Source organism: Cottoperca gobio, chromosome 6 (genome assembly GCF_900634415.1).
Source record: "Cottoperca gobio chromosome 6, fCotGob3.1, whole genome shotgun sequence".
Taxonomy (NCBI): Eukaryota; Metazoa; Chordata; class Actinopteri; order Perciformes; family Bovichtidae; genus Cottoperca; species Cottoperca gobio.
The window spans coordinates 24,483,881-24,502,262 of NC_041360.1; the positions used below are offsets into that span (position 1 = coordinate 24,483,881).

General features: G+C 44.6%; 1 protein-coding gene across 1 annotated transcript; it reads right to left on the reverse strand.

Moving 5' to 3' along the window:
- Positions 1-1,087: 1,087 nt before the first annotated feature.
- On the reverse strand, positions 1,088-11,056 carry LOC115009892 (ras association domain-containing protein 9-like). The gene is made up of 2 exons (XM_029434187.1): positions 10,913-11,056; positions 1,088-3,439 (listed from the first exon to the last, which is right to left on the reverse strand). The coding sequence occupies exons 1-2, from the start codon at positions 10,957-10,959 to the stop codon at positions 2,182-2,184; spliced, it is 1,305 nt and encodes a 434-aa protein (XP_029290047.1). The 5' UTR covers positions 10,960-11,056; the 3' UTR covers positions 1,088-2,181.
- Between the last annotated feature and the right edge of the window lie 7,326 nt (positions 11,057-18,382).

Sequence of the window (18,382 nt, forward strand, 5' to 3'; positions counted from 1 at the left end):
TTAACTTGGGGACAAAGTATACCCAGACTATTCCAAAGTCACACTGAATGGGGGAGAATTGCATCGTCCTGTCTTAGCGTAAGTGTTTCTGAGGCTTTGACAATCTGCCAAGTATTGTAAATGAACACCGCGTGCTTTGTTCAACTCCTCTTGGTGCCTCGGCTGCCTTAAAAGCAACTCATGAGAAAAAGTACAGGAAGTTCCTTCATCAGTTCATTACCTCCGCACATGGGTTATACTCGGTTCGATTTGTCGGTTTGTTTACAGTATTTCTTTGATTGCGGAAAAATGTACTGGCCGGATTTTCCTGAAACGTTGTGGAAGAATGAATTACGGGCCGAGTAAGAACCCATTAAACTTTAGAGCAGATCCAAATCACGGGGGCGGATTGGTGCATTAGTTTTCTTGGATACAGCTTTGGCGGAGGTCTGTGCCGTCAGGGTGCCCTTCCAGCTTGATTATATAGTGCCATTTGAGAACGGCAGGTGCCTCAACATGTCTGTCAATAAAATAATGAGGTGAACTGAGTGGAGGCCTCCCTTGAACAACAGACTCAGTTATTCAACATTCCTTTCCTTTAAACATTTCCACCAACTCCAGACTCCAGTCTTATTTGCATTAGAATAAAAAGGGTACAAAATGCCGTCTTTTTATTAAAAACATGAAACGTGCAAGAAGTAGTAAACCCCTCGTTCTATCAAAAAGTGTGAGGCATCGGGGCGAGATTGTTCACAAGATCTCTGGCCTTTCATGCTCGCTGGAGTTACTTAGTGGCTTGAAGCAGTGAAGGAGGGCAAAGCAGGGGGTGGGGGTAAGCAATTAGTGTGTGAAATAGATATCCTCTGCTTTTCCTGCAGCCAGCCCACTTTGCCCCGAGTACAAAGTGTTAGTCTGTCAGCAGTACCTTGACAAGAGGAGAGTGCTCGCTGTTGTTTGTGCTCGCCTGGCGACCATCTTGTCTGATTATGTGCTGCAGTGACGGGAACGGGGATCTGTGCTCGCTGTGTCATTTCTTTCTGGTAACTCAAACCTTTGAGGAGTCTATAACATTTGGCATCTTGACTTGTTTTGTCCTTCGTGGTTTTACTATTAACACTTTCGAGTCCAGAGGAAATCCTTAAATCATCAGTGACATTTACAGTATTAGTGTTTATTATGAAATGCACATTTAACTTTATCACAGCTTTTGTTTTGAAGCATGATTAACACAGATTTATTTTGTGTTGTTTTGGCCGTAAATATGAAGCAGATGGAGATAATTATTATTATTATTATAAAGTCATAATACAAATCTCATCTATAAAATACAATTTCATGATAAATAAATATCTTTTCTCTGTTATTTTATCAAATTGTCTTTACAAGTTGTGCCCGTGTCATAAGAATCATCATGTACAGTGGATACAGCCGTATATTTACAGTGTAGTCAAGAGGGATGTTAAACTTTTAACAAACCTTAAATTCTACATCCAAAAACAGTTAGCTCTCTGTTTTAATATAAAACATCGTTAATAGACTTATACATGTAGACAAAGAAGTGCAGCTTCATAAAGAGCTTAAAACTTTAAGAAGCGAAAGAAGCATACATTCACCATTATTAGGAAATGAAACAAAAACACAGAAAAGGCTTTTAAGTAACTCCGCCTGGTGCACCTTAGACGTGGTTGTGCTAAGAGAAGAGTCTTTGCTTTTCTGGGGGAAATGTCCACTTAAAAGTCGGATACCCTAACAACCAGTGATGGACTGTAGCTGGTGCATACATAGCTTAAGTTTAGTGCCTCTCATGTATTTGTTACGTTTAAATCAGAGACCTAAGCATCTGTTTTCTTGGAAAATAACATTGTGGATAAATAAACCTTTTAATTCAACAATTATAGTCATTAATGATCAATATGTTGATTATTTCCTCGATTGATGGACCTGACATTTGAGAAGCTTTTGCTTAAAAATGACTAAAATACTTATTTATTTCCACAATAAGTGCTGATTTATTTTCTGTCAATCAACTAATTGTTTCCGGTCCAGATAAGTTACCTTCATAAGTCCTACAAGATAGCACAGATTTATCTTTCAGAAAAAAACAAAGCTTAGCTCTGTGTCATGAATGCAATGATACAACACATACAAACAAACTGGAGTAAGTGAATACAGAACAATCAATTGCAGGGTCAACTGGGTTGTTCAAACGTCTGTGTCCAGTGGGGGAGGGAAGTCGAGACACGGTGACAGCGAGTCCTGACTGTGTGTGGAGCTAATCCCCGTGTCTGAGTCTGTGTCTGTAATGTCTAGAGGGGACAGGCTGTGTTTGAGTTTCACTGCCTGTGAGACGTTGCACTGAGTCTCACTTGTCAGAGTGACAGGACTGGACTTCTCCTCTTCTCCTCCGTCCCCAATTTGCAATGAGCTCAGCTGGGCAGCCAGCTGCCAACATTCCTGATCCTTGGAGACCAGCGTAGCATCATAGTACTTAAGCTGCTTGTCTATTTCTGCAGCTTGGTTGTGAAGGGACACGCCAGTGAAGAGGCTGTGTTTCACTTCACCCTGCAACCTCTCCAGTTCAGCGGTGTAGAGCGATTCGTTGGTCTCCGGGGGGATCCAGGAAGCAGCCACGGCTCCTTCCTGTTGCCTGTGCTCATATTGGCTCAGAGGGTCGTTGGCCCTCCTCAGCTCAGCGTCAATGTCCCGGGAGAGCTGGAGGATGAGCTCCTGGTGCCTCTGAACCTGCAGCTCGAGCTGTTCCACTCCATCGCTGGTGTACAGGTACTCCTGCAGCTGCTCGTCGATGTCTGCCTCCAAACTCTGACCACAAGCCTGAGCCTGTGAACCCTCGGACTCGGCCTCCTCCTGCTCTTGCAGCTCAAACTGCTCCACGTCCAAATCCAGCTCCCTCATGTGCTGGATCTGCTCCCGGATGGTGTGGTCTTGGTTGAGAATAAGCTGCACCATTCGGTCGATCTCATCGGCGCCCGGGGAGCTCTTGCTCTCCTTGTGAAGCTTTTCCAGCTTCCGGAAAGCTTTTTTCACCATGCGCTTTTGCCTCTCCACCGGCAGAGCCTGGTTGTACTGAGCATGACCTTGCTTTGGCTTGGCCCCCTTGGACTTTCCACCCTTCTTGGTGGGCTGAAGCACAAAATCGCTGGTTTTGACTAGAGTAAACTGGATAAAGGGTCTCTGGTCACCCCAGGCGTACCAGAGTCTCAGGATTCTGGTGAGAGGAGGCAAGGCTCTCTCAAAACCCTTCCACCGTTCAACGAGACAGAAGTCTTTGGGTTCCCCGTGCAGGAGCCGCTTGCTCTCTGGGATTGACTTGTGGTCATCCAGTAAAGCCTGAATCAAATCCGCACATGTTGTGTGCTTAGTTACTCCACAGACGACCTTCTCCTCTTTGCACACCGTCACCTGAATCTCCTTTCCTTCCACAGGCTCGGCATCTTTTGTCCTGGTAAAGAGACAGAGAAATAAAGCTTAAACAGCTGTTGTGGTTTTGGAATGAAACATTTTAACCCCTTAACATTACATAGATATCAACAACACATAGAAATCATCATCCGGAGCACTTATAACCAGGGTCCAGCCTTGGGACCTTTGTTAAACGTCATACCCCTCCCCCGTTTCCACTCTGCTTCTATGCTGTCATTTGTCTAAAGACAATAAACAATACAATTTCAAATGACATTGCTTTTTAAGAGTATAGTTCTTCAGGGATCTTTAGTCACGCTAGTGCCCTGGCGCCACAAACAGTAATGTTGCTCTGACTGTTGATTGGTCCACCGCTTTAGTCCAGACTATTTAAAGTTTTTTGCAGACATTCATGGTCCCCAGAGGAAAAAGCCTCCTGACTTTTGTAATGCCCTGCATTTACCTCGAGCCTACACTATGTTGAAATCTGGTACAAACATTTACGTTCCCCGATCAACAAACTCTAATAACGTTAGTGATCATCTGACTTTTAATTTTGCGTTTGTCCAATACTTGCAAAACCCACGACAATCCCATCAGCCTCAGCTGTACTTTGTGCTAATTAGCTAATGTTAGCACGCCAATAACCCAAATTAAAATGGTGAACATGGTACATATTATACCAGCTAAACATCAGCATGTCTGTATATTCATAGTTAGCATATTAGCATAGCATTTTGTACAATTTCACCAAGACAATAGTTCCCCTGTCGACTCTTCTTTACATATCAGACAGTAGAGGTGACAGGAAGTGAAGGGATAGAGACAAGAGTTGAGTTTACATAGTCAGTTAAGTTAACCATTGCTATATTAGGACAAATACTTTTTTTAAACAACAAAGAATTTGAACATAAAACAAGTTCAAATGCTTCCCAAGATTTACATCAGCAGTTACAGAGCTGCAGCTTGAAGTACACTCCACACACTCTCCTGTTCATGCTTTAGAAGAACCTTCGACTATTCTAAGTCGTATATTTACTTAAATAGATCCCACTTTGATGGCTTTCCATTAAATGAGCAGAACACTACAGTCGCTCATGTTGTGTTCCCTGTGCTTGATTCTATTACACTGCTCCTCTTCGTCCTCCTCATCACAGATGATCACTTAATGGTTCAGTTCTGAGCTACGTAACCCCGAGGCTCTCATATCTTTTCGTCTGGACCGTAAAACTTACTCAAAAATTGACCTCTGATGGACCAACGATATCAATTCTTTACCTGCTTAATGGACAACCGGTAATATCCAGTCGTTAAATGATAGGCACGGGCTATACAGACATCCACCACATGAACAAGTAATCAAATAGGTGGATAACATTTCGAGACATTTCAATTAGATTTCAAAATAAAGAATGATCTATCATTTATAATAAAGCAATAATCCGCCATTCACATGATTAATTACGTTAACTCTGATGTACTGTCGCTGCCAAGTTTGTGTCTCAGTGAATCACTCATATTTAAAGTTAAAGCCTCCTCTGAAAGCAAAGACGAAGCAACAACTCAGACAGTTCAATCTCAAAGACACCAGAGAAAGATTAACCATATTATATCGCCGAGAGACACCAAACTGCCGCTCCTCCTCTAACAGGGATCTGCAGACTGGTTGCAAAACCGCAGACCAACATTCCTTCCCTCCCAAAATCAAACAGGCAATACTTGAAACTGCTAACAGTCATAAATCAGATTAATGTGCGTGTAATCCTGTTTAATGTCGAGTTTCATCTTCAGTCCACAAAAGGGATTTCAGACAGTAAACGGGGACACTTGTTCACGTTATCTGACAGAAACCACAAGGACAAAACTGTGTTCAACCAGTAGTACAGCTGCATATAAGGATTTGTGCACATTTACAAAAATGAAACAAATATTATAGGTGTTTAACTTGGCTATCAAATGTGAGGTGTTGTTCTTCGCCTCGGTACAGTCTGTAGTAATGTTCACGTGACTGCAGTGTCTTATCTGTGCAGAAACGCTGACTGCAGCCCACATTAACCACTGATCGTCTCGAGGGTGGACAAAAATACACATCCTCTGAAGATGATACAGATACTACCGTCCTGCACGCCGACACAAGCAAGTGAGATGTATTAGGAAGTATTCAAAAGGGAGAACTTAAATGCTGCATTATCTCTCAGTTTGCTGATTTTACAGTGTGATAGCAGTGTGTTTTGGTTCCCACACGGCATGAAAACACACAACTGGAGCATTGTGTAAACCGCCGGTGAATAAGGTCTCAGGAATGCGATACGTATGCAACAATGCAACAGGCTGGTTAATGGTTATGGAGACCCTTGGAGACGAGCGAGGCAAAGCAAATACCTGAGCTATGCGCAAGCCAAACAAATCCAGCAAGCCTCCGGCAATCAACGACAACAACCACGACGACTTTGACCTCAGTTACAAACCACCAGCTGCAGCGGGTGGACAGCGTGAAGGCTACACCTGTACAGGACAATGCAATCAAACACAACAGCTCCTGCAACACCTACACGTGATATGTCTGTGCAGCTTATAATACTAAATATGTGGGGATCACTGCAGTGCAACAGCACACGCCATGAGCTTCAGTAATGACCATAGTTGCTCCTAACTCACAGAAAAAGTAAATGTACTTAATTATTTTGCGAATACACGATTGCATGTTGCAGAACTACAGTTTTCAGGATGCTTCTTTATATTTGTACTCCATCCAGAGGGCATACAGTGTTGTACTTTTAGGAACCACTGCATTGCATTGCACTGGCCTAAACATGTGACAAACGTGTCGATGGCCACATCTGAACATACAGGTGAATAAACACGTTCTACAGACAATTGGATATTTCAGAGAGCGTGACCCGAAGCCCCTCAGCTGTGCAGGAAGAGGGTACAGCCATGCAGGGAAACACCTGTATTTGTCCTGGGCCACAATCACCAACGCTCACACAACATCCTGCCGCCGCAGTTCAATGGACAGAGGGAGGAAGGGGAAAAATGGATTCCATAGCGGTCACTGTGGTGTGTTTTAAAGCCCACTCTAATGTGAAGAAGGTGCTAACAAATCTACGTCTCATGTCGAGCAGTGGTAAAAATAAATCAGAGGCTCAGCTGACAAATATAATGTGATATAAAGTAAGAGTGTGAGTGACAAACATAGAAAAAGGATTAGAACATTTATATTTAAATATTTAATTAAGTCATGACCATGACTTTCATGAAGGTGGATCGTCAGCAGGCTAACTAGCAAATGTAGCTAAAGGCTAATTTGGGAAGCTACGTATGCTACAGTCTAAGATTTAGATTTTAAGGTGTTTCCAAGAATGCTAGGCTTCATAATCTGGACGTACACCAGCAGCTGTGACTTCACTAATAGGATTTTTGATTGCTGATGTTTTGCAGCTTGGAGGTTTCGAGAAAGTCTAAGCGGAGGTCGAGTTTCATCAGCAGGAGGAGCGAGCGACACAAACAGCTGACGACGATGAGGCAGAAATAAAGGAAACAAACATGTAGCATACTTTTCTTTTCAAGCGTGCTGAGGCTCCTTAATGAAACAGTAACTGCCACGAGACAAATTAAATTACATTTTGCAAGATACTCAAGTATTTTTCACTTTTGAGTTTGTAGGTTGAAAGTCAAATTCCCTAAAACTACTAAACCGTATCACTGCCACTAGTTATTTTCTGAGGACAAACATGTTAATGAGACTGTGCACAACATCCCAAATCCTCTCCATTCAACTCTCTGCCAGGACAAACACAAACACTGCACGCATCATCGGGCTGATTGCATCGCGGCTAATACCTAACGTTCATGAGGGCTGTCACTTTGGGTGCCATTTGATATTCACAGTTTGGGATTAAGCTGTGGTTCCAGACGCAACACGAGAGGGGGAGCCCTTATAGGTTAATACACGACAAAGACACTCCTGAAACGATGCCAATAGAATTAAGACGTGCGATGATTAATAGAAATATTTACATATAAAGTTGAGTGAGGATGCTGTAAAGGGAATAACAACGGACGGGTTAAACCTCAACACTTCACACTTGAGCAGACCCAAGAAACCTGAGCAGACCCGCTTGACCTCAAATTGAACTTACAAGCTGAGATGTGAGACATCAGACATGCGGGAGGAAACCACAGTTAAATGATATGCATTTTCAGCACAAGTTTGTGCGTAGCATGATTACGTTACAGCTCTACCACGGTGGCATGGCAATACCCATAACGACTACCTTGTAGACATGAACAATTCCCTTTGTGTAATAAATTTGCAGGCTACAAGTCACCGCAGAAGACTGCAGGCTGGTGGTTTGCTCATAACAAATGACAGAATTATAGCTTCCCGGCGTCTCGGCGTGTTTGCTCAGATCAATATATGATAAGGAGATGCAGATATCTACAACAGAAACAAAGATGTAGTCATTACTGCCAAGTATAATTGATATAAACTGTAAATCACTCCTCATAGGAACTGGAATACACCTAAATACATAAAAGATATTTCTTATTTACCTCTAGTTGTGGACTTTCAGGATTTGTTTCCCACATATTAAGATATCCATCTGTGAACTGTCTGCCAGCTCTAATACAATGAAAGTAATTGGGGATTTGTTTGTGGCGCTCCCAGCAATGACAGATTACATTTAAACAAGACTTAAGTGTCTGCAGCCATGCTCGCAGCTCCGTCAGGCTGGAACTAGCCACGCGTGTTTTAGCACGCAGAAGGGAATTTCATTAGTTTTGCAGGTATTGGGTCATAAACCAAAGTATTTGACAAATTAAAATGTTGACCTTAAGATAGTTATGATATGTTATATGTTACAATTCATCCTGAGAGGAACACGTTGTACTAAATTGTTTTACTGTACTAAATTAAATGTTTTAGTCTGGAACGATCGCCTGCCATCGCCCTCCATCGACGCACAGATGTAGAGATGACGTGACATCTCTCTCTCGACAGGCTCTTTGTTGCTCACTGGGAGTTTTCATGAAACCATTTTGAAAACTATGCATGCAACAGATGCATAGCGCATTCGTACGTTGTTGAACATGCTCAAAAAACAACAACGTACACCAGCGTATTGCCGATATCTCATATACACCGGCATACGTTTCCGCCATACGGCGAAGGAATACGCTAGGAATGCGCTATGCATCTGTTCGTTTTGTATAAGTACGTGGTACGCTATCAATAGGCTCTGTATACGTTCATATATGTTGTATATGCTCATTTTCATATGTTTCTGTGTGACAGGGCCTTAAAGCTAAGGGACAAGACATGTTTGGAAAAGGTTTTATATGGCCTGTATAACCCACAGAGGGCCAGAACACAAGTTAAAACATAGAAATGACCAAAACTGAAGTTTGTTTCTCTCTCACGAAAACATAGATGTACAGGAAAGTGTACAAAGAGTGTGTGGTTTGTTTACACAGAGGATGTAGTGGAGCAGATAGTGGACAGGAGATGCTTCCTCCCGCTCTTATCCGAACGACGATGAGGGATCGGCGAGGAAATAACATCACTTCTCTATCTGACGATGTTGATCTCTGGGGTGACTCTCCCACTCTGATAGGCATCTGTGAGCAGAGACACAACACACCCCTTCCTCTGTGAAACCACCCACCCCCCCCCAGCAGGTCTGTGAATCACCAAATGAGCTATTGCTCAGTGAAGATAAATGGCTCGCCCTCTTTCAACACAAATACTATCATTTTTTATTGTTTGCCGCGGCCAACCAAACAATTTCAAACGCTAATTGGTCCCGTGCACAATCGTGTCACGCTGCTGCTGCGTTGCTCTGGTCACATGTCATTGGCTGCCAACCCTTTGATCTCAAAGCCTTTGACGGACACCAGCACGACACACGCTTTGATTCTTTAATGGTGGAGAGAATCAACTCTTTATTCTGAAGGTTATACAGAAGTGCTGACGTCTCAACTGACTGCACATCTCGTCATTCTTTTTGCAGCTCTGGTATCAGCCGTTTGACATATCTACAGATCTAAACACTTGAGATAATTATAGGTGCCGCGGTGGTAATTACTACACAACATAAAAAATGATAATACATCCACTGGAGACAGCCTCAGTGAGACTGTTTGAAGTCATCAAAGATGCTTCATCTCAGCGCTGTGTGAAGTGAAAACACATCCATTCTGCTGCGGATGCCACTTTCAAAGAGTTTGTAGTGGTTTAGTATAAGAGCGTGTTTTTATTCTGAACTTAATCCAAACTCTTTCCGCTGAGTTTGGTGGTAAATACGTCTTAATAAGTAAAGCTAATGAAAATAGTTCTTTACCCACAATTAAAACCGTTCTGATCTGGTGTTGGCAACATGAGTCCTGTCTGCGCCCTGCCAGGGATTGGATCATGACCTAGATACTCTAAAAGAGAAACTCTGTTTACCAACTCGACACAACAAAGGTCTGCAGTCAAACCAAATAGAGTTTCTGTTGGGGGGACAGCTGCGGCTCAGTAAAGCTAATTTCCCCACCTTTTCAAAGCTGAGGCTGGATCTCAGCTGCAGCCAGGGGAACATCAAAAGGCCGAGATAGCCACTCACATGAAAAGCAAATTATACAAGTGTTGATGACGGGATGTCTCTCGACCTTAAGTCGCCCTGTGACTCTGCTGTCCCAGATGAAACGAGTATTAAAACATCTTTGATGTAATTACAGAGCAACAGAATAATCGCTCACACCTTGTTACAGCAGTTTCATTCAGTGTGGATGTCACATTATGTGGCAAAAATGCACACACACACGCACACACACACACACACACACACACACACACTCACACACACACACACACACACACACACACACACACACACACACACACACACTGCCTTGAGTTTTGACAGATATACTTCTTCATTAACAATACTCCCACACATTACCCTTACTTACTTACTTTCATCCTCTCGAATATGGAGATTTCATTTTAGATCTTTGGGCTTTTAAATGAATAAAACAAAAACATTTAAAGACATCACCCTGGACTGGAAAAGCTGAGGATATTTTTCACTATTTTCTGACATTTTGTAGACCAAACAGCAGATTAATCAATAATTAAAATAAACTTTATTTGGATCCTACGTTTAAAACAATAAGTGTTGCACCTTTAAACCTAGAAGGTAATATTAATAGGACGTTTATATTGTGTCCCTGTGGTTCTTAAGTTGATTTAATAATGATGTGTCTTACTTGAAGGTGTATTTTATGACCAACAGTATCACCATGTTGCAATATATGGACTTTGATTGCTTATAATATAACTTGGATGTAAAAAAACAAAACTACATGTACAGTTTAGTCGACTTTGCCCCTCTCCTGCAGCTCACTCTTACATCGGTGCGCACTGCGTTGTGCGTAATCTCTCCCTCCTCAACATGCTTCCCAACTCGGGGGAAGAAAACACACTCAACAGGTTTCCCGTCAAGAAACCTCACTCTCTCCAAATTACCTGTTTTTCTGTCGAGCTTTCAGGAAGTTTTTTCCAAACGGAGCCATGTCTCAGGGGCGCGACGAAACAGACCAGCAATCCCAAATGCGTTACAGTCCCAGCATGGCAGGACGGCGGACACTTTGTGGAGTGTTCCTGAAAGATTTGAAGGGTGTTCCGACTGCAACTCTGTCCGCCCCATCCGAAAAGCGGAGGGAGGTGTTTCCCAGACGATTCTGACATTTATTGGTGTGTCTCTGCCCCCTTTCCACCTGCAGGAGCAACCCGAGAAACTGCGAGGAAGAATAAAAGAGAAAAGTAAATATGTCAGTTCAAACAGTAAAACTAAATAACGTTAAGTATTATAAAGTCAGATTAAATGTATTATTAAACCGACAAACAACAACAAGTGTTGAAATCTAAATAGGATTATGAAGCACATTGTGGACGTATTTAAAACTAAACATGTCCCTAAAAGTATTACAGGCTATACACAAACATCATTTAACAAAAATACAGAATATACAGAATGTTGCTCGTTACGTGCAGTAAACACAGTTGGTTTCATTTACTTTAAAAGTATTTCTAAACGTGCAACAAAGAGACACAACTAAGTAACGTAAACACATGATGAAGAAGCGTCAGTGAGCTGCACGTGCAGAGGAGCAGAACCTCGTGGGGTTTAGTGACGGGCTCTCCCTGCTGGATTCAAATGACACACATTCAATTCAGATTTGAGAGGATGCAGCCGGATTTAAATCCAATCTGACTATTTATAATATATATATATATATATATATATATATATATATATATATATATATATATATATATATATACGTACTTTGTGGCTTTAATTTGTGATAGTGGACCAGTTATTATATATCCACATTATATAGTTTAGGATGCCAGATTACTGGTGTTTTGTGTTAAGTAATGAAAAACAATTAGAACAATGTACTGATATGTAACGGCTGATTAGTTAATTGTGTTTGGCCCTACAAATCCTTTATAAACAGTAAAATGAGGAAATTACATAATTATGTCCTGGTGAAGTTTACGGCTCACAGGAATACTGATCATATTTGATTTATAACATTTATGTGATTCGTTTTCGTTCATATAAACCAGAGCAATATCACCTAATAAGAGGCTCTAAAATGGATCCTTGTGGGACTCCAGAGTAACTTACTAAACATATTATTTACATATATATTATATTTAAGAGGGAAATCCTCACCTGTGGAGCACGGAGCAGATGCATTATACATATTTTATGGTTTTGTCTACTTTTTAAAATAAGAATACATTTCCAGATATTAATAACGGGCTACTTTATCTACTTTACTATGACTCATGTCTTTAGCGGGCGCTCATTTGTTTTTTTTGGACACCTTTTGCTTTGAAAAGACAAATCATTTGCAAAAACAATAAAAAAAGATGTGGTGGAGCACAGCTTATAATGACACAAAGAGTGCATCTTTGTCGTGCATCCTCCCACATCCCCCCTGCACCCCATCCCCGGGAGACAAGTGCAAAACGAAGCTCAGACTGTGTGCATTCATGAGGTGAAATAACCCAATCTCCCAAAGCTTGACGCAAAAACCTTTCGCCTTGTGATGCCAAAGTGACGCCAAAGTGACGTCTGATGAAACGTTGACACAGGAGGGAAGAGATGGAGAGACTGATGGGAGGATGGATGGATGAAGGGGGCTGTGTTAGTGGGTGGGAAGGTGGGGGTGGAGATGAGGAGAGAGAGACTGATCCTTATAAACTGAGGGAATGGAGCCCACTGCACTTCACAACCAGCCAGAAATCTGCAAGGAAGGGTGAGCGTGTTTAGCTGGAAGAGAAGAAGAAGAGGAAGCAGCAGCACCATTCTCCAGACTCTCCAGCCTCTTTCGCAGACTGTGTCTGACCTTTAACCTTATGGACTAGATTCCTCCTCAGGTGAATTCTTCAGCGCCGGATCCATTTGTTATTGTTTGTTTCCTCATCAAGATGCAGGCACAGCTGGCGTGTATGCTTCTCCTCTGCTTCACATGTGGTGGACTTTGTACAGGTAAGCACCGGGGCTTCTGTATTCATTGTGTATTTGATGCTTAGTCATTGACTTCACTCTTAGAAACACAATAGGGGACAAAACATGACACTCAAGTGTGGAAAAAGTGTAGCAGAACTTAGTGTGTGCAACAGGTGCATCGTGTTGCGTGCATCTAAATCATCATCTTCTGTTTTTAAGATAAGAAATTGCTTTGACGTAACATTATGGTTTATGGGTTTCCAGATTAAATACTGAAATACCCTGGCTGCCAAAATGATTTATTCTTAAGGTATTTATTCCATTGTTGTGCTCACACAATGGATCAAAATGACTTTTTTAATAACTTTGAAAGCTAATTTCTTCCAGCAGAAATATATATTTCCTCCAGACTTTTATTCTTCTAGTTTCCTGCAGACGTTGAGCCTTATTGATTCATGATTCCCCGTCTTTAAGGCTTATATATAAACCCCTTTTTCCCTCAATGATCCAATGTAATGATTCCTAATTTAAATGTTTTAGAACCTATTTGAAGCCACGGTAATACAGGAAGGAACCCGTATTTATTATTTGAACATTTCAAATTGATTCTAAATCAGTGTAAATGAATTTCTTACAGGCTGCTGTAACTGCGTAAGAGTCTAAATCCACAGTGAATTAAATCACAAAGTCAGTGAAAGTCTGAAGGATTGAACATTTTTAATCGATCTCATTTGAATTCTCAAAATCAATAACGTCTGTGGGCTTAACAAAGCTTTATTGGGTAATGTGTGTTTTGCTTCACACTCGGCGTTCTGTAAATCTCCAGTGTGTCTCACATCGTGCTTGAGATGTAAATGACGCAAACCCTTCTTAACTTAATGAAAGCGTCTAAAAGCCAGAGGACAAAGCATGCTTCCAGATCACATTCTCATTCACTGTGCAGCAATCTCTCTGTAGCTCTTGATTAGATGTGTTTGAAGGTTATATATCCGTCTGTTCTCTAACTGACAGGCGTCGACCAGGATCAGCGAGCGCTGGAAGAGGAGCTCCTCGGCAGTCTCTTCCCTTCTAAGGTAAGGAGTTCCCTTTGTTTGCACCTGTGACATCAGAGACTGAGTGTCCAAGAAGCTACCACTCACCCGCTGAGCTCGTGACCCTTCACATCCGCCCGCCGACCCGACAAACAGGCTGCACAGGTGTTCTTTCATCTGGGTCCATGCTTGACTCACAGCCTCACCTTTTGGTTGCGTTCATGCTGAGTGGGAGATACATCCTTTACTATAAGAGGCTTAGGGTCTAACTTACATTACATTACATTTCATTTAGCTGACTCTTTTGTCTAAAGCGACTTATAATAAGTGCAAACAATCATCAGGATACAACCTCGAACAGCAAGAATCCTGCAGGTACATCAGCTTCAAATGGGTGGAAAAAAAAGTGCAGCTTCAAATAAGCCAAACTGATGTAAGTGCTACACACAGTAATATGTAATTCAGTCTGCGACGGAAGGTGTGAAGACTGTCTGCTGTCCTGACATCAATGGGGAGGTCGTTCCACCATTTTGGAGCCAGGATAGCGAACAGGCGGTTTTATTTGAGGGGGATCTGGGTCCCACTCGCAGTGAGGGAGCAGCGAGCCGATTGGCCGATGAAGAGCGAAGTGAACGTGCTGGGGTGTTTGGTTTGACCATGGCCTGGATGTAAGAAGGGGCTGATCCACTCACAGCACAGTAGGCCAGCACCAGAGTCCTGAAGCAGATTTGAGCCGCCACTGGTAATCAGTGAAGGGTGCGGAGGAGCGGTGCATTGTGGGAGAACTTGGGTAGATTGAAGAGCAGTTGGGCTGCTGCATTCTGGATGAGCTGTAGAGGTCAGATGGCTCATGCAGGCAGTCCAGCGAGGAGGGAGCTGCAGTAGTCAAGGCGGGAGATGACCTGAGCCTGGACAAGAACATGCGTCGCCTTCTGGGTCCGTAGAGGACGTGTCCTCCTGATGTTGTACAGAGTGTCTACAGGAGGGGACGTGTCCTCCTGATGTTTTACAGAGTGTGTCTGCAGGAGGGGACGTGTCCTCCTGATGTTTTACAGAGTGTGTCTGCAGGAGGGGACGTGTCCTCCTGATGTTCTACAGAGTGTCTACAGGAGGGGACGTGTCCTCCTGATGTTTTACAGAGTGTGTCTGCAGGAGGGGACGTGTCCTCCTGATGATGTACAGTGTGTGTCTGTAGGAGGGGACGTGTCCTCCTGATGTTGTACAGAGTGTGTCTACAGGAGGGGACGTGTCCTCCTGATGTTTTACAGAGTGTGTCTGCAGGAGGGGACGTGTCCTCCTGATGTTCTACAGAGTGTCTACAGGAGGGGACGTGTCCTCCTGATGTTCTACAGAGTGTCTACAGGAGGGGACGTGTCCTCCTGATGTTGTACAGAGTGTGTCTACAGGAGGGGACGTGTCCTCCTGATGTTGTACAGAGTGTGTCTGCAGGAGGAGACGTGTCCTCCTGATGTTGTACAGAGTGTCTACAGGAGGGGACGTGTCCTCCTGATGTTGTACAGAGTGTGTCTGCAGGAGGGGACGTGTCCTCCTGATGTTGTACAGAGTGTGTCTGCAGGAGGGGACGTGTCCTCCTGATGTTGTACAGAGTGTGTCTGCAGGAGGGGACGTGTCCTCCTGATGTTCTACAGAGTGTGTCTGCAGGAAGGGACGTGTCCTCCTGATGTTTTACAGAGTGTGTCTGCAGGAGGGGACGTGTCCTCCTGATGTTGTACAGAGTGTGTCTGCAGGAAGGGACGTGTCCTCCTGATGTTTTACAGAGTGTGTCTGCAGGAGGGGACGTGTCCTCCTGATGTTGTACAGAGTGTGTCTACAGGAGGGGACGTGTCCTCCTGATGTTGTACAAAGTGTGTCTGCAGGAGGGGACGTGTCCTCCTGATGTTCTACAGAGTGTGTCTGCAGGAGGGGACGTGTCCTCCTGATGTTGTACAGAGTGTGTCTGCAGGACGGGACGTGTCCTCCTGATGTTGTACAGAGTGTGTCTTCAGGAGGGGACGTGTCCTCCTGATGTTGTACAGAGTGTCTGCAGGAAGGGACGTGTCCTCCTGATGTTGTACAGAGTGTGTCTGCAGGAGGGGACGTGTCCTCCTGATGTTGTACAGAGTGTGTCTTCAGGAGGGGACGTGTCCTCCTGATGTTGTACAGAGTGTCTGCAGGAGGGGACGTGTCCTCCTGATGTTGTACAGAGTGTGTCTACAGGAGGGGACGTGTCCTCCTGATGTTGTACAGAGTGTGTCTACAGGAGGGGACATGTCCTCCTGATGTTGTACAGAGTGTCTGCAGGAGGGGACGTGTCCTCCTGATGTTGTACAGAGTGTGTCTACAGGAGGGGACGTGTCCTCCTGATGTTGTACAGAGTGTGTCTACAGGAGGGGACGTGTCCTCCTGATGTTGTACAGAGTGTGTCTGCAGGAGGGGACGTGTCCTCCTGATGTTGTACAGAGTGTGTCTACAGGAGGGGACGTGTCCTCCTGATGTTGTACAGTGTGTCTGCAGGAGGGGACGTGTCCTCCTGATGTTGTACAGTGTGTCTACAGGAGGGGACGTGTCCTCCTGATGTTGTACAGTGTGTCTACAGGAGGGGACGTGTCCTCCTGATGTTGTACAGAGTGTCTGCAGGAGGGGACGTGTCCTCCTGATGTTGTACAGAGTGTATACAGGAGGGGACGTGTCCTCCTGATGTTGTACAGTGTGTCTGCAGGAGGGGACGTGTCCTCCTGATGTTGTACAGAGTGTCTGCAGGAGGGGACGTGTCCTCCTGATGTTGTACAGAGTGTATACAGGAGGGGACGTGTCCTCCTGATGTTGTACAGAGTGTCTGCAGGAGGGGACGTGTCCTCCTGATGATGTACAGAGTGTATACAGGAGGGGACGTGTCCTCCTGATGTTGTACAGTGTGTCTACAGGAGGGGACGTGTCCTCCTGATGTTGTACAGAGTGTGTCTACAGGAGGGGACGTGTCCTCCTGATGTTCTACAGAGTGTGTCTTCAGGAGGGGACGTGTCCTCCTGATGTTGTACAGTGTGTCTACAGGAGGGGACGTGTCCTCCTGATGTTGTACAGAGTGTGTCTGCAGGAGGGGACGTGTCCTCCTGATGTTCTACAGAGTGCGTCTGCAGGAGGGGACGTGTCCTCCTGATGTTGTACAGAGTGCGTCTGCAGGAGGGGACGTGTCCTCCTGATGTTGTACAGACTGCGTCTGCAGGAGGGGACGTGTCCTCCTGATGTTGTACAGAGTGTGTCTGCAGGAGGGGACGTGTCCTCCTGATGTTGTACAGAGTGTGTCTGCAGGAGGGGACGTGTCCTCCTGATGTTGTACAGAGTGTGTCTGCAGGAGGGGACGTATCCTCCTGATGTTGTACAGAGTGTGTCTGCAGGAGGGGACGTGTCCTCCTGATGATGTACAGAGTGTCTGCAGGAGGGGACGTGTCCTCCTGATGTTGTACAGAGTGTCTGCAGGAGGGGACGTGTCCTCCTGATGTTGTACAGAGTGTATACAGGAGGGGACGTGTCCTCCTGATGTTGTACAGAGTGTCTGCAGGAGGGGACGTGTCCTCCTGATGTTGTACAGAGTGTGTCTGCAGGAGGGGACGTGTCCTCCTGATGTTGTACAGAGTGTGTCTGCAGGAGGGGACGTGTCCTCCTGATGTTGTACAGAGTGTGTCTGCAGGAGGGGACGTGTCCTCCTGATGTTGTACAGAGTGTGTCTGCAGGAGGGGACGTGTCCTCCTGATGTTCTACAGAGTGTGTCTGCAGGAAGGGACGTGTCCTCCTGATGTTTTACAGAGTGTGTCTGCAGGAGGGGACGTGTCCTCCTGATGTTGTACAGAGTGTGTCTGCAGGAAGGGACGTGTCCTCCTGATGTTTTACAGAGTGTGTCTGCAGGAGGGGACGTGTCCTCCTGATGTTGTACAGAGTGTGTCTACAGGAGGGGACGTGTCCTCCTGATGTTGTACAAAGTGTGTCTGCAGGAGGGGACGTGTCCTCCTGATGTTCTACAGAGTGTGTCTGCAGGAGGGGACGTGTCCTCCTGATGTTGTACAGAGTGTGTCTGCAGGACGGGACGTGTCCTCCTGATGTTGTACAGAGTGTGTCTTCAGGAGGGGACGTGTCCTCCTGATGTTGTACAGAGTGTCTGCAGGAAGGGACGTGTCCTCCTGATGTTGTACAGAGTGTGTCTGCAGGAGGGGACGTGTCCTCCTGATGTTGTACAGAGTGTGTCTTCAGGAGGGGACGTGTCCTCCTGATGTTGTACAGAGTGTCTGCAGGAGGGGACGTGTCCTCCTGATGTTGTACAGAGTGTGTCTACAGGAGGGGACGTGTCCTCCTGATGTTGTACAGAGTGTGTCTACAGGAGGGGACATGTCCTCCTGATGTTGTACAGAGTGTCTGCAGGAGGGGACGTGTCCTCCTGATGTT

Coding starts and splice junctions, on each gene's coding strand:
- LOC115009892 (XM_029434187.1), bottom strand. CDS start 10,959: ATGGCTCCGTTTGGAAAAAACTTCCTGAAAGCTCGACAGAAAAACAG. Junction 3,440..10,912: donor AAAGCTCGACAGAAAAACAG/GTAATTTGGAGA, acceptor TCTCTTTACCAG/GACAAAAGATGCCGAGCCTG.